General features: G+C 51.7%; 1 protein-coding gene across 1 annotated transcript in view; it reads left to right on the plus strand.

Annotated features, from left to right (window-relative positions):
• The window catches only part of CCDC30 (coiled-coil domain containing 30), a gene marked incomplete at both ends in the record, with an annotated part of 39216 nt that overhangs the window by 1877 nt on the left and 20540 nt on the right, over positions 1–16799 (plus strand). The window contains 8 exons of the mRNA XM_080358792.1: positions 3835–4019; positions 8864–8947; positions 10139–10292; positions 12239–12310; positions 13085–13200; positions 13667–13774; positions 14181–14272; positions 15384–15576. Coding sequence (XP_080214918.1) covers positions 3835–4019; positions 8864–8947; positions 10139–10292; positions 12239–12310; positions 13085–13200; positions 13667–13774; positions 14181–14272; positions 15384–15576 — 1004 coding nt within the window. The remainder of the gene's footprint in view (positions 1–3834; positions 4020–8863; positions 8948–10138; positions 10293–12238; positions 12311–13084; positions 13201–13666; positions 13775–14180; positions 14273–15383; positions 15577–16799) is intronic.

Here is a 16799-nt window from a genome sequence, read left to right on the forward strand (position 1 = left end):
GATGCTCCACTCCCTGCAGCATCTTGGTGGCTGCGCTGGACTCTCTGCAGCAGTTCCCTGTCCTGCTGGAACTGAGGGGCCACAGCTGGACACAAGATTCCAGGTGTGGTCTCCCCAGGGCAGAGCAGAGGGGCAGGAGAACAAGGGAGTGACCCCCAAGCTGTTTCAAAATGGCGGCAACAGAATCACCTCAGGGCTCAACATGGCGCCAAAATCACCTCAGGGCTCAAAATGGCGCCAAAATCACCTCAGGGCTCAACATGGCGACCTTAGGGGAACCAATTTTGGTTTTTTTGGCCTCGATGCAAGACTCTACACTTGCCCTTGTTCTATTTCATTAAATGTTTCCCTCTCCAGCCTGTCCAGTCTCTGATGGCAGCACAGTGTCACCACTGCTCCCAGCTTGGTGTCAGCAGCAAATGTCGAGTTCGGATGGGAAAGGGCAGCCGAGTTCAAGGCACAGGGGAGAGCCCTGAGCTGTGGAGGGCGCAGGATCTGTCCTGGTCTTCTTGTGGTGATGGTTTGGAGTCCCAGATTTGGGCAGCTGAGAAATTGGGAAGGGAAAGGCTTGGGTCGCACAGGAGATCCCTTGGGTGAGGCAGGAGATCCCCTGGCTGTGCTCTCAGGGCTGAGCTCATTCCCTCTTCCAAAAGCAGCCAAACAAACCCAGAGCTCTGCTTGTTGTGAGGACTCTTGGAGCATTTCCATCTGCTAAAAGCTGCTTCTGATGATAAAAAGCACATTTTCTCCTGACACTTTCCCTCCTCGCCCACAACGGGCTCACAGGCAGCGGCCGCCGCTGGGTTCACGTTGGGTGACTGATCTGAGCTTCACCTCATTTGGTTCCTCTGCCCCCAGTGCCATTTTTCCGTCCCTCGGGGCGGTTCACGGTCCGTTCCCGGCGGTTCTCGTCCAGCGCGCCGCCGTGTGTTGGAGGGCAGGTCGATAACGCGATGGTCGCGTTGCCAAAAGCCTTTCTGAACCACAGATGTGACAGAGGTGAAGCACAGCACTGCTGTGGGCTGGCCTCGCTGTGCTTAAAAACTGACACAAAAAGAATAAATAGTTGTAGGCTGATCTTTGCTTAAACGTGCCCTGCATGGCCGAGTGGTTGCAGCTTCTTGGTGGGTGAGGATACCAGTGAAATGTTTATTTCTATTTATTCCTGTAAGAAAACACCTTTGCAAATATAAAACTCACTTCCAAAGAAGCAGAGGTGGTGCAAGAGATGGGTGGTTGTGGGAGCACATTGGGGCAGTGGAACAACGTCGAACGCACGAGGTGTTTGCTCTCCTCAAATAGGACGTGTTGGACGTGGTGGGGAAGACATTTGAGATACTCGTTAAGAAATTAGTGAACTTTTACAGGCAGGTGATCTGTGCTCTGGGACAGAACCCCAGAGTGTGTGGGGTTGAAGGGCCCTGGAAAGCCCATCCAGTGCAATCCCCCCATGGAGCAGGAACACCCAGATGAGGTTACACAGGAAGGTGTCCAGGCGGGTTGGAATGTCTGCACAGAAGGAGACTCCACAACCCCCCTGGGCAGCCTGGGCCAGGCTCTGACACCCTCACCCCCAACAAGTTGCTTCTCCCATTTAAGTGGAACCTCCTGTGTTCCAGTTTGCACCCATTGCCCCTTGTCCTGTCCCTGGTTGTCACCAGCAGAGCCTGGCTCCATCCTCCTGACACTGCCCCTTTCCATATTGATCCCCAGGAATGAGTCCCCCCTCAGTGTCCTCTTGTCCAGCTCCAGAGCCCCAGCTCCCTCAGCCTTTCCTCACACGGGAGATGCTCCACTCCCTCCAGCATCTTGGTGGCTGCGCTGGACTCTCTGCAGCAGTTCCCTGTCCTGCTGGAACTGAGGGGCCACAACTGGACACAAGATTCCAGGTGTGGTCACATTCCCCTCATTCTCCCAAATCTTTCTTCCTCATCAACCTGTGGAAAATTTCTGTGTCCTGTCGTTTATAATATAATCGTCGTTTATTATCGTGTCGTGGTTGGGAGTAGGGAGTAGGGTAATTATTTGCAGGAGAAACTGTTGGTGTTGGAGCCACCGTGTGAGATAAGAGTGTTGGTCCAAAAGGGACCGGTTGTTCCGTTTCTGGCCATAAAGCAGACTAGTTTTCAGCTTATTTTAAATGCGATTGGGCAAAACTGGGGGGAATCTGCAAGGCAAGTTGATGGCAAGGGGGGTTTTTGGTTGAGCGTGAGCCGTGGGCTCTTCATAATGCACAGCGAGCAAGGGGCGGCTATTTTTAAACCACAGAACACTATATTTCGCTTCATCTTCACGCAGGAAAGCTGCGAATCAGCCGCGCTTGACCTCTGCATCGAACACGCGGTAATTTGTGCCCGCGGGGAAGGCGAAGGGGAAACCGCGGGGTGTTTTCCATGCGCAGCTGGCTGCGAAACGCAGAGTGGAAACATGCGATCGATCGGAGCCCTGGGACGCGGTTGCGCTGGGTCCCCTGCGAAAGCCACTGCGTGGAAACGCTGAGCAGACCCGTCTGGAGCTCCGTGTGTGTCCTGAGTGAGAGTAAGGGCAGTATTTGCCCTGCTGACCCTCACATGTCCCACTCTAGCACCCCAAGCAGTGAGGGGGGTGAATGTCCCTCCTTGCTCCACACAGACCCCACAACTCCCCCCGATCCTCATCCTGCAGCACTTGGCAGCCTCTGTCATCTCAGTTCGGGCTGGAAATTTGGAGCAGGATTTGTTGGTTTTCTTTTTAATATGAGTTATATAGGGAGCTTTGAAAGCCCTTCCTTAGTTTCCAGCGCAGGCGTTGCTGTCCTGACCAAAATTTCCTCATTCTCTTCTCCATCCGAACATCCCAACTCTCTCACCTGTCCCCAGCAGAGCTGTTCCAGCCTCGGGTCATTCCTGGGGCTCCTCTGGCCCCTCTCCAGCAGCTCCATGTGTGTCTGTGCTGAGGACCCAGAGCTGGACTCTGTCCTAGGTTGGGTGCTCTGCCCAAGAGTGGGCGATGACACATCAGGGCAGTTTCTCTGCCTCACTGCCAACAGGTTCTTTGACTCCAAAGTGGATATTTACATCTGAAGGTGTTATTGTACCAGGGATGAATTCTGAAGGACACTCACCCCTACAATAGGTGGGCAGACTGGGACTCTCCAGGCAGAAAGGGTGAGGGGTGAGGAAGTTTATTAATTTCCAGCCATGCAAACGAGAGGCTCTTTTTAACAACTGTTTGTTGCACAAACACGTCGCTGCTCAGCTATAAACCAAACGTCGTTCTCATCTCTCTGCCTTGCAGCCCATTGAACCTTGAAGTTTCTCCTAGTACAGAATCTGGTTATAATTTTGGGATATAAGGGTGGAGAGTTGACAGTTTAATTCTAAAAGGATTGTTTTGCTCCTTTAGTGCTATAAGGCTTTCCAAAGCAAATGTTTATGTGACTGCCTGTTTGGTTGCTCTCAATTCCTGTTGTTTAATTTCCACCACGCTGTATTAAGGGGTAAAAGGGGCTGGGGATAACCAGGTGGGTGAGAGGGGAGAGGAAAATGTTTGTAATGCCTCCTCCACTTAAAGCAAGGCAGGAAAACTCAGTCTGGGTGCAGCAGACCCATCGCTTGCTTGGCAGGTGGGTGGTGTGAGCAGAAATGTCATGAGAGGTTGGAAATATCAGGACAGTGGGAACAGGGCTGAGATAATCGGTAAGAACGGGGTCGGAGGCACCGATGGGAAGCGGGAGAGGAGACCTGAGGAGCTGCCCGGCTCCTGGAGAAATGGGGGGAGCGTTTAGAGCAGTTGAGATCTGCAAATAGTCGTGTTTTGTCTGCTCCTCCGCTCACAGCGATCCTTGTCTTGCAGAAGCGCAGCTGGAGGAGGTCGAGGAGATGCTGGAGCAGGAAGGCTTGTCCGAAATCGCTCGCAGCAGCGCCAGCGAACAGATCGCGTATTTGCTGGTGGAGAGGACGGCGCTGCTGGAGAAGCTGGAGGCGGCGGCCGAGCAGCCGGACCCGCGCGGCCGCGCAGACGGGCTGTGTGCGGCACAGGTACCGCAGCTGCCGCTGCTCCGGCCGGCGCGCCGGGAAAAGGGCGTCTTTGAGATGTTTATTGAAGTAAAAGTGTTTCTCCTATCTGTGAGAACATTGTGGAGCCTTAACGCTGAAGTTGGTTTCTTTATTAGCTCTCGCACTTGTGTAGTTACAGTTGATTTGCTCCCGCGTCTTGCGTAGGGGTGGCGAACGGGGTTAATGTTAACAGAGTGGGCATCGAAGGGTTTGTGGTGTAGTTGGTCTGAGGGTCTTCATTGGGTAATAATGACTTTCTACTCATCGAGATTTCCCGATGATCCCGTATTTAATGTGAGATGACTGAGTTCTCCTGAAAATCCTTGATTTAAGAAGAAACCTTCGCTGTACTGAAGGTGCAGTTGGAACTCTTCCCTTGGCTCGTAGCGGCTGAGCCGGCGGCTGGACGTTAAGCAAACCAGCATGACCTGGCGATTGGCAGGTTCAGGGTCATAGAGTCATAGAATCATTTCAGTTGGAAGAGACCCTCAGGACCATTGAGCCATAACAACCTAACTCAAGCACTAAACCATGTCCCTAAGAACATCATCTAAACGCCTTTTACACACCTCCGGGGTGACCATCTTGAATTTTTGCTCTTTGAGGCTGAGAACATTGATGACTGGAGGAGCAGCAGCTGCTGCGTGTTGGAGGGACAGTTTGTGAGCAATGACCTCGGTTGGGAACATCTCTCTCTCACCAAGGCCACCCATTTCCTTGGTTTGGTGATTTCATGGAACCGGAGCCCAGGAGCTCCTGGTTCTTGTGGCCATTCCTCCCACATTTCCATGCTCGCCACTATCCATAACTTCTGACAGCAACGGCTGTCGGATATACAGGAGCATAACAACTGCCACACGGGGCCGGGTCTGGAGCCTGTTTAGCCCTGTGGTGTTAGTGATACAGAGCGTTAAGGATTTTTTCATCTTTTTCCCAATCTCCTGCCACTTCAGAGGCTGTTTCTGCACCTCAAGGGAGAGCGATCGCTGCTGCCCGGGGACCCCGCGGTGAGCTGAGGGCGGAAGGTTCCAGGCTGCACATCGGAGCTGGCCGGGGCGGGATGACCGTGAGCCAGCACTGGGCCCTTGTGGCCAGGAAGCCAATGGTACCTGGGGTGGGTTAGAAGGGGGTGGTCAGTAGGTCAGAGAGGTTCTCCTGCCCCTCCGCTCTGCCCTGGGGAGACCACACCTGGAATCTTGTGTCCAGCTGTGGCCCCTCAGTTCCAGCAGGACAGGGAACTGCTGGAGAGAGTCCAGCGCAGCCACCAAGATGCTGCAGGGAGTGGAGCATCTCCCGTGTGAGGAAAGGCTGAGGGAGCTGGGGCTCTGGAGCTGGACAAGAGGACACTGAGGGGGGACTCATTCCTGGGGATCAATATGGAAAGGGGCAGTGTCAGGAGGATGGAGCCAGGCTCTGCTGGTGACAACCAGTGACAGGACAAGGGGTAATGGGTGCAAACTGGAACACAGGAGGTTCCATTTAAATATGAGAAGCAACTTGTTGAGGGTGAGGGTGTCAGAGCCTGGCCCAGGCTGCCCAGGGCGTTGTGGAGTCTCCTTCTGTGCCGACATTCCAACCCGCCTGGACACCTTCCTGTGTAACCTCATCTGGGTGTTCCTGCTCCATGGGGGGATTGCACTGGATGAGCTTTCCAGGGCCCTTCAACCCCTGACACTCTGGGGTTCTGTGGAAGGGACCTCTGGGGATCATCCAGTACAACCCACAGTTTGGGCCATTTTGCACCATCTGACCAGAAGCCAAACGCAAACCCTCAGAAGACGGTGTCGTAGGAGGGCAAATATATCGTGATAATTCACGAGAAATGCTCCCCCTGCCTCCAGCAGCACGCGGGCTCTGAGCTGATGTGCTGTCCATGTCTGGTGGTCCTTGATTCATTTTTATTGTCCATGAGTTTGTTTGCTTGTTAAACCTGTGCAGTTTTCTTAATATCCTCAACATGTAGTGAGGACTTTGACAGTTCAGTTCCTTTCCTCCAGCCTACCATCTCCTGGTGTCCTTTGGCGCTCTGCAGCTCTTGTATCAAGAGGCAGTGAACAATTGTCTTTCTCTTCCTTTTTTGCACCTCTTGGGATTTCCCAGCCTCGGGAGCATCCCTTTCTGCCTGGAGAGTCCCAGTCTGCCCACCTATTGTAGGGGTGAGTGTCCTTCAGAATTCATCCCTGGTACAATAACACCTTCAGATGTAAATATCCACTTTGGAGTCAAAGAACCTGTTGGCAGTGAGGCAGAGAAACTGCCCTGATGTGTCATCGCCCACTCTTGGGCAGAGCACCCAACCTAGGACAGAGTCCAGCTCTGGGTCCTCAGCACAGACACACATGGAGCTGCTGGAGAGGGGCCAGAGGAGCCACAGGAATGACCCGAGGCTGGAACAGCTCTGCTGGGGACAGGTGAGAGAGTTGGGATGTTCGGATGGAGAAGAGAAGCTCCGGGGAGACCTTAGTGTGGCCTTTCCAGACTTAAAATGGGCTGAGAAGAAAGAGGGGACAGACTTTTGAGCAAGGCCTGTTGAGATAGGACAAGGGGTGATGGTTTTAAACTAAAGGAGGGAGATTCAGGCTGGACATGGGGAAGAAGTTGTTACCGCTGAGGGTGGTGAGAGCCTGGCCCAGGTTGGCCGGAGAGGTGGTGGATGAACCATCCCTGGAGACATCCCAGGCCAGGCTGGACGGGGCTCTGAGCACCCTGAGCTGGTGAAGATGTCCCTGTCATGGCAGGGGGGGCACTGGGCAGCTGGGAAGGTCCCTCCAACCCAAACCATCCTGTGACTCTATGTAAGTGCAGGTTACTCTTGTAGATCCCTTTGGGTGATTTCAACTTGCGTTTCCCCCCACCGAGGGAATGAGCATCCACCCCGTGTTGGAGATGAGCTGCCCAGCAGTGAGGAGAGCGAGTTACCAGAGCCAGGAGAGCGAGCGCACAAGGAGCACGACTGTGAATAGGGGTCAGGGCTCCTGCCTTCTCCTTCTGCTCCTTTTCCTTTGTATTTCTTTCCCTTTCATTTCTTCCTGCTGAACTTCCCCCAGCTGCAAACCTCATGAGAACGATCTCCAGCAGTTGTACGTCCCGTTTTCTTCTGTAACACACAGTGTTTGCACTGGCGGCTTCTCCTGGCGGTCCCATCTCAGGACCGTTCTTTCTAATGATCCTGTAATGAACGTGTTGCTGTAACAACTGGTCTTGACTACTGGGTGAAAGACAAAGCCTTGGACATGCAGATAATTCAGGCCCTGTGTGAAGAACAATGTGAAGTTTACTCGAGTTCCTCCTGGTATGTGGCACCAGAGTCCCCTGGGAGACAGGGCTGTAAATACCTGGTTTTTACCCAGTTTTCATGCAGCTTTTTACACTTATTAAAGCAAAATGTATTCTTGCATGATTGAAACGCTTTATAAACTCTCTGCTCCTTGTTGCTAATCAAGCACAATTTCTCTGCAGTTCTTATACTGGGCACTTTTTTCTGTGTTTTTAAAACCAGGTGCAGGATAGGCTGGAGATCTATTTTCCAGGAAAACAGCTTGTTTACAGCGGGCTTTCTTTTCTCCCCAATGATGTCATTGCTGTCCCTGCTCGTGAACTAGAAACCGTTGATTGAGCTCTCCATTGTTTGGGTAGCATCACCCTTGTTTTCCGGAATCATTAGAGTCGCAGCGGTGTTACAGGTTAATGGGCTAATTGCTCTTGTTACTCTGCTTACTGGAACGTGGAGCCTTTCTTATTCTCAAATGACCTGTTACGTGCTTGTTTTACTCTTAGACTGGAGGTCCAGATACATTCCTTTCTGTTACAGAAATGAATGCGGCTTTTAGCTGGGCTGCTCAAGCAGAAGTGATGTTTTTGGATGTGTCCTCGCTAAAGCTGGAGTACAAACGTGCGTCTTTGTGAGGTCGTCTCCAATAGGTAGGTGGGGAAATGCGTTCTGGTACAGGACAGGGCACGTACCTGCACACTCAGGGTGCAAAATATTAATGGCAACCAACTCCCTGAGTGTTAGTGAATATTTGATGTGTGCGGGGAGCAGGAATCTGGTAACTCAGCTCAAAAGACAGGGAATTAACCAAGCGTTACTCTGATAAAGTGAGTCAAGGGTGTTCAGCACCAATATGGATTTCTGGGGAAAGCTGAGCCCAGGGGTTATAAAAGAAAGACATTGAGGACACTGAGGATACGGGTGTTTAATATAGTGACCTCACAGAGTGTCCAGTGTGAGCTGAGACAACGGAGGGATTGTCACAGGGGTTCGGGGTAACTCCGGTTGAAACGTTCTCTTCAAATACAAAGTGTGATTACAAACCCCCTTCTAATAAAGACGTGTTGAAACTGAAAATCCTACATGCTGGTGTCGAGGGATAGGTGACAGGATGACGGGATGGCTGGGAGCTCTGCAGATCCCCAGCCCAGCCCTGCCAGCGCAGGGTCACAGAGCAGATCACACAGGATCCCAGGGGGTTTGAATGTCTCAGAGAAGGAGACTCCACACCCGCTCTGGGCAGCCTGGGCCAGGCTCTGGCACCTCCCAGCAAACAAGTTTCTGCTCATGTCCAGATGGAGCCTCCTGTGCTTCAGTCTGTGCCCGTTGCCCCTCACCCTGGCGCTGGGCACCATGAACAGAGTCTGGTCCATCCTCTGACACCCTTCCTGAGCTATTGATCTATTGATCAGATCCCTCTCAGCTTCTCTTCTCCAGCTCAACAGCCCCAGCTCTCTCAGTGTCTCCTCATCACAAAGATGCTCCAGAGCCCTCAGCATCTTTGTAGCTCTGCTTTCTGCTGGTGTTGATTTAGTAAAATCTCTTTCTGTGCCAGGATGAGTTTGATCCCGTTCATCAGGCATTAGAAGATGAACTCCAGCCCGGATCCCCGCAGCTTCCCGCAGCGACAATGAGCAAGGTAACGCGTTTTACATTTCACGCGGACGATGGCGCGCAGCTGAGATCTCAACCCACGGGGCTGTTCCTGAGCACACTGTCAGGCTTTTTATTGTTTTGAGCTGACGGGCTGCGAGTGAGCTCTGAACTTGTGCAACCACATCAGCCTGGTGCTACGTGGGGAGCGGGGTGAGCATCCCAGCAGCTTTGGGTCAGCGCTGGCCTGTCAGCACCCACCTGCCCTTCGTGATCTGTCAGAGAGAGAAATGACTCCTTTTATATCAGCTGAAATGACCTTTCTGCAGAATCGCAGGTAGTGGGAGCAGAGTCCGGACTGATACTGTAAAATCGGTGGAGTAACAGACTCTTAAAACCACATTTTAAGGTTTTAAAAGTTGCATTTCTTATTCAGTGCCTGGGGTGTCCCCCCATAGCTCCACCACCGACCAGCTGGTCATACATGGCTTATATTGACAGAAAAACTACATATTCATTACGATTCTTGACAACATATTCCACGCCTATTGTAACACAAGTTGTCTTTTAAGCAACGCTAAGCAACATTCGCATGTTTCTCAGTTACTTCTCAGTTACCATTTGCGTGTTTCTCGGTTACCTGTTTTAAAAGAATATGTTGTAAATCTGTGTCAGTTGTAAGAATAGGGCATGATTAATAAGTGCAAAGATTCTATGGTTACAAGGTCTGCTTATACAAAGATCCTATGATTACAGGGTTGGTTGATCTTTAAAGGTTGCTACCTTAATATTCTCCTAAACTATAGGTTCTATAATTCCTTACAATACAGTCTAATAATCAGAAGTACAGGTGTTGGATGAGGAGCTTGCTCATCTCTCCCAACAGTCGTGGGGCCATGAATGCACAGAATCGACTTGTCCTTGGAGCAAACGCGGGATGTGGGGCCCTCGGCCTGCGAAACACTCAGATATTATGTTTGAAAATGTGCCTTAATTAACAGCATTGTCTCAGGGAGTGGGAACCAGAGCCTTGTGTAGGGAAATGGCCTCGGTACGCTGTTCAGCGCCGGCTTTTTGGCACATGGGAGGGTTATCCACCGCACGTCTGTCTTCTGCCTCTGCAGCGGCTTCCCTGAGCTCACCCGCCTTTGGTTGGTGTTGCCACCTTGTTCCGGTGGGTCGGGGGGACCTGGCTGGTCACCTCACTGGGAGGGTTGTCTCGTGTCTTGTGCTTCAGTCCTACAGGGAGGAGCTGGTGAGGGAGCAAGCACCACGTGCAAGGTGCAAACGAGATCTGGATGAGGCCGCACAGAGGCTGCTGGTGGCCCAGGAGGAGACCCAGAGGTTGTTGGATGAGCTGGATGCGCAAAGAGAGGAGCAGAGCAAGAGAGGTGAGCTCTGCCATTGGGCCCCTCTGAATTACTGGCCTGCGCTGAGCCCAGCCCTGGTTAGGCTAAGCCTTGGACACCTCGCCCAGGGGAGCTGGACGCAGCTTGTCCTGTGTCCTCTCTGCTTGCAATGGGGAAAAAACAGTGTCAGGTGTTCGCCTGGTACCCAGGAGGTCGGAATGCTGTCGGTAACAGGCACTAATCAACTAATTCTGAGTCCTGACTGATGTCGCATTGCGAGGGGTTGGACTGGATGACCTTTGAGGGCCCCTTCCAACCCAACTATTCTATGATTTTATGATTCTATGACTTTCATTTCTGGGCTCCCCAGTTTCAAAAGGACAAGGAATTACTGGAGAGAGTCCAGCGAGAGCTACAAAGATGCTGAGGGCTCTGGAGCATCTTTGTGATGAGGAGACACTGAGAGAGCTGGGGCTGTTGAGCTGGAGAAGAGAAGCTGAGAGGGGTCTGATCCATGGATCAATAGCTCAGGGTGGGTGTCAGAGGATGGACCACATTCTGCTCAGTGCTGCCCAGCTTGGGCTGCTGCCTCCTTAGGAGCTGTTAGCAAGTAACCAGAGCTTATCAGCCCTCTTGAAGTGACAGGTTAGATTCTTATCACTGCTAATCTTTGCTTAACCTCCTTGTTGAAGTCACTGTTGTAAGTATTACATTTTTAAAAAATACCAACTGTAAAATTACACAAGTTTTCTGGAGGGAAATCAAACTACTTGACGAAGGTGCTCTCGGGGTGGTCCCTGCAGCTGAGTCCTTCACCGCCACCTCCTACAGGAGATCTCCCCAGCAAAACCCCGGTTCCTGGACATGTTTTCTCTGGATTAGAATCATAGAAACGTTTTGGTTGGAAATAACCTTTAAGATCATGGAGTCCAACCATAACCCACCCCAGCACTGCCCCAGGTCCTGAGAACCTCATGTCCGTCTGTCCAGCCCTCCAGGGATGGTGACTCCAGCACTGCCCTGGGCAGCCTGTTCCAATGCCCCACAGCCCTTTGGGGAAGAAATTGTTCCCACATCCAACCTCAACCTCCCCTGGCGCAACTTGAGGCCGTTTCCTCTGCTCCTGGCGCTTGTTCCTGGGGAGCAGAGCCCGACCCCCCTGGCTCCAAGCTCCTTTCAGGCAGTTCAGAGATCAGAAGGTCTCCCCTCCTTGATTACTGACACTGTCCCCAAATCCATGATGTAGAATTTCGGTGGAGAAGAGCAAAGTGTGACGGGATGACGCATTCCTGCCCCGTGTGCTTCTGCAGAGACCGACTCGCTTCACGGGAGCAGGTTTCTGTGTTAACCCTCGCAGCTCAGCCCGGCCACTCCGGCCTAGCTAAACCAGCCAGCCTCCAAACCTGCTGCTTGCAGCCTGTTAACCCGAGGCAGGGAGAGCAGCGCTGTGCGGGCAACTGCTTTGTGTGCCGATCGATACACGCGCGTCCCCGGGGATGCAGAATCCCATCCGCGCCGCTTCTGCAGATCACGGACGGGCTGCACCGGGCGACTCCTCTCAGTGCATTCCCTGCCTGGGCAAATCTGTCTTTTAGAACCTTCTTAAATATGAATGGAAGGCTTTCCAACCTGTGAGTAAGGGTTTAATGCATGTGTGTGGTTTATTACACTGTGCGTATTAGTGTGCAAAATTAGCGGCTCCCCCAGTGATGTGTGTCTGCATGTCTGCTCCTCCCGATGAGCTTCAGAGCCAACTGCTCTGGAAATAAATGAAATAAAGCCCTAAAATGAAATCTCTGATCTTTAACAAAACTCCACTTAAGCAGTGTATTTGGTTGCATTGAAGAGAAAGGAGATTGCTCGTGGCTGGTTTGTATCCCACTACGGGGTTTTCAGTGATTAGAGATTTTGAATTGTGTGCATTAAAATGTTGTTGAGTTGCGTACGAATGGGCGGCCACAGCAAAACTCTCTCTATTATTCTTGCAGGATTTGCCTCGTGTCCGGCCCCGCGAGCGCCTGAGAGCGGGGAGCAGGCGCTGAGCGAACGCACAGAGCGCGGTAAGTGATGCTGTTCACAAGCAGGGGAGATCCAGGATTTGATGGAGGTTTTTTGTGGTGCTAAACAAAACCCCATTTAGTAGGAGGTGTTCGTTGCCTTTGATTTGAAATCACAAGACTGAAAATCCAATATCAAAACCCATGTTTGAAACAAGGGCTTGGGGTTGCGGTGCTTGTTTTTTGTTGTGGTGGGTTATTTTAATTCCAGATTTGGACCAAGAAAGAAGGAATGTTTCTATTTTGGCCTGAATAAAAGTCACATTTAAGCTGAAATTTCCTGTGCCCAGTGCTAAGCTGAGAAGGGAAAAATCTTTGCTCTCCGTTTCCATAGGGAAAACTTATCTCCCTAATTTTTATTAGGAACTCGGGGTGTACTCGGACCTGTTTCTGTCAGTTTGCTCCTCATATAAACATGTTTTCCTATTTCTTGCTCCTGGAGTACCGGATAGCCTGCATTAAGCCATGCAATGGTTGCATGTGTTTATTGATTCCGGCTCGAAGGTTGTTTACCACAGCCATAATTTTTACTCTGCTGGCCATTTCATAAATATGAATGCTTGCACAACACTGGTATGTTCATTGTGATTGTGTTTCTGCTTGTAGAAACTGATTTTCACGGTGAACATAGGAAGTACGGCTGTTTGGGTTGTTCGGAGCTTACCCCAGTTGTTTGTGGAACCTGTAGCTGTATATTTGAGGTGAAACGTTTTCCGTGGTTGGTGCAGGTCAGGGTCAGGGCTGGGGTTGGTGACTGGTGTGTTGTGCTCTGTGCAGACAGGGCTGAGCTGCGGGAGGCCATGGAGCACAACAGCAAACTGGACAAGGAGATCCTGGCGCTGCGAGCTCGGGTCCAAACGCTGGACTTGGAGAGAAAAGCCTTCCTGGATCTGGTGAGTGCGGCTGCGGCTGCATCTGGTGGTTGGTCATGGCACCGAGGAGAACGGGAGCTGACGAGAGACCTTCTGATCTCTGAACTGCCTGAAAGGAGCTTGGAGCCAGGGGGGTCGGGCTCTGCTCCCCAGGAACAAGCGCCAGGAGCAGAGGAAACGGCCTCAAGTTGCGCCAGGGGAGGTTGAGGTTGGATGTGGGAACAATTTCTTCCCCAAAGGGCTGTGGGGCATTGGAACAGGCTGCCCAGGGCAGTGCTGGAGTCACCATCCCTGGAGGGCTGGACAGACGGACACGAGGTTCTCAGGACATGGGGCAGGGACACGGGTGGGGAATGGTTGGACTTGATCATCTTAAAGGTCATTTCCAACCAAAGTGATTCTGTCATTCTAAGTTTGAGGGGAATCTTAATTCTCTAAGGCAGCAAAATGAATATTCAAAGTAAAAGCGGATGTTTTCCCTTTGCAGGTTGAGCAGCTGAAGGAAGAGATCTGCGAGTACCAGAAGGGCGAGAAGCCAGCGCTGCCATTGCCTGCACCAGCCCAGGCTGAAGAAGCCGCCGCGTGCTCACTGCAGGTATTCACAAAGCTTTTTGTTTGCAAATTGAGCAAACAGGCCCCACTCTGCATTTCAGCCCCACAGCACAGATGAAGACGCGCGACTTGTAGTGCAGAAACACTTGTGTTCTTGTGTGTACGTGTGGGTGCATCCTCTGCGAGCGGGATGTATTATTTATGCTGGGCATGACAAATATGCTGTGTGTAGAGCACGTCTGTTGGCGTAAGCGAATACCCACTAGCACCTTTGTTTTATTATGGGTCTTGGGGGATTTTGCTCCTGTGGCCGGTGAATTCTTTACTGCAGATGTCGCTCACGTTTTCTAGCTCTCCTGTTCATTTATGCGCGACTCGGGTGGCTTTGGAATCACATCGTGCAAAGCTTTCGCTCTTCATTATGAACTCACTTTTCATTGCCTCTTCAGTCACAGGGCGCGAAGGATGAGGGGAGGGTTGAAGGAGACCACGTTTCGGATCAAGAAGACCGATACCAGAGCAGCGAAACACTCCATAAAAGGTGAGAAACAGAGAAATCCTTTGCCTGTTGTGTTTCCCCGGTGGATGTCTGGTGCTCTGCTTGCTGGTATTCTGTCTTGCAGAGTGCATGGATTGGGTTCTTTAGAATATTCTTGGGTACCAGCTTTGTTCCTCTGCTCCTCAGCCAGAAAGTTGGAAGGTGATGGAGTCCTGAGTGGGTCTGGAGCCTTTGGTATCAAGAATTCAAGCTGTTTTCTGGAACTTTCGCCAGTTTGTTGCTGTTCTGCAAGAACAGGCTTGGGGTTTTGTGGTTCTCTGCAGACAAAAGTCACAGAACCCCAGAGTGTCAGGGGTTGAAGGGCCCTGGAAAGCCCATCCAGTGCAATCCCCCCATGGAGCAGGAACACCCAGATGAGGTTACACAGGAAGGTGTCCAGGCGGGTTGGAATGTCTGCACAGAAGGAGACTCCACAACCCCCTGGGCAGCCTGGGCCAGGCTCTGCCACCCTCACCCCAACAAGTTGCTTCTCCCATTTAAGTGGAACCTCCCGTGTTCCAGTTTGCACCCATTGCCCCTTGTCCTGTCCCTGGTTGTCACCAGAAGAGCCTGGCTCCATCCTCCTGACGCTCCCCCTTTATGTTGTTTTAAGAACAGATTTGTTGCTAGGAATATTTCTCTGGATTTGGTTGCTGTACCAAAACACTTGACTTTCAGATTTATAAATGTGTAAACTGGGATTTTAAGGGAAGGCCAAGCTTCCTTCTCCCAGGCCCTGCTTAGGAAGCTGCTGCCCCTGTGGCAGGCCCAAGGAGGAAAGGTCTGTCCCCTCCCTCTGACCCTTTTTCTCTTCAAATGCCCAAACCTGTTCCCCTCCCTCATTCAGGTGAATTTCCCACCATCTCTGCCCTTAACATCCTCGTGCCCTGACCACTTCTCTCCTCGGACCCTCATCATTAGAGCCTGTCACTAATAATTCCCATGAATCGTCACGTAAATACGAGCAGGCACAGGTTGTCTGATTGCGAGACTCAAAATCAGCGGGACAGAAATATTCCATAGCGAAAAACATGTTGGCGTCAGCGGCGGTGAGAGGTCTGGATGTGTGTCTGTGCTTCACACAGCCCCGGTAACGCTGCGTTTTGGTGCGTAGGTGCCGAGAGGTGATTGAAAACATCGAGGGCAGGAACTCCCAGCTCCTTCACAAGCTGCAGAAACTGGAGCAGGAGCACGAGGGTTCGGTTGGGCGCAGTGAAGAGCTGCAGCCGGCTCCGGGAGAGACGCAGATCCAGACCAAGCAGGAGAAGGAACAGCTGGAGAGTGAGGTGGAGGGACTTCACTGGAAAGTAAGTAAGGAATGGAGGAAATACGGTTTGGTTTTGTTTAATTCTAGCTGCTTTTCCCTCTGTGTAATGATTAGTAGGAGAAAATGATGTTTGACCTAAACCTGCACGCTGTTTTGATGACAAATACTACTAGGAAAATCTGCCAGTTGCAGAATAGGGGGGAAAAGAAGGAAAAAATTCCATCAGTGAGTAAATGGCGCTTGCTCGGAGGTGCAGATCCACCCGGTGTCACAGCAGCATTGGCGTTTCCAGCTCCTGTCCCCGCTCCGTGGTGCTTGGGACAGCAGAGCTGATCGGTGAACTTACCTCCGGCACCCGCAGGACTGAGACCAGGCAGCGTTTCCACACCCGTGGGCTCTGCACCTTCGGCTTCTTGGCTGAGCTGAAGCAAAGCCTTTTTTGGTTCTCTTTCAAGCTGCATCTTTTTTCTCTGGAGCTTTTGTAGCTTAGGAGCTCCTTATTTCCCCTGAGAGGCTGTCCAGGTGGCATTAGTGCTCCTGGTGGGCTTCAGCGTTGCTCTCCTGCAGGAACTGCCTTTCCACGTTGTGTCAGGTGAACGGTTGGACTCGATGATCTCGAAGGCCTTTTCCAAGCAAAACGTTTTTGTGATTCTGTGTGCTGGGGGAGGTTTTGATTGGACATTAGGAACAATTTCTTCCCCAAAGGGCTGTGGGGCATTGGAACAGGCTGCCCAGGCCAGTGCTGGAGTCACCATCCCTGGAGGGTTGGACAGACGGACATGAGGTTCTCAGGACATGGGGCAGTGCTGGGGTGGTGGAACAGTTGGACTTGATCATCTTAAAGGTCTTTTCCAACCAAAATGATTCTATGGTTGTTTCCTCCGCCTGTGGTTCCTACTGAAGAGCAAGTTCCAGGAAGCCCCAAGTCCTCCTGTGGCTCAGCAGAGGGGCAGGAGCTTTTCCTGAAGCTCACGAGTTGTCCCTTAACCTGGCACCCGTGACAGAAGTCCAGGCTTTGACTTGAATCCATAACTCCTCTCCAGACCCGTCCAATGTGCAAATGGTCAGTGTGGGGCACTGATGCTCCATGATCCCAGGAAAGGTCACCAGTTAACCATGCCGGTGACAAAAGGTGCACTTGTGGCTTTTCCCCAACATCTTGGAGACCTGTGTGTCCAACACGGAGGCACTTCAGGGTGTGGGGAACCAGGATCTGGGGACATCCCTGCTGAAAATATGGAATTTGAGGGGACAGGGAGTCTC

The sequence above is a fragment of the Nesoenas mayeri genome (assembly GCF_963082525.1).
Source record: "Nesoenas mayeri genome assembly, chromosome: 24".
Classification (NCBI taxonomy): domain Eukaryota; kingdom Metazoa; phylum Chordata; class Aves; order Columbiformes; family Columbidae; genus Nesoenas; species Nesoenas mayeri.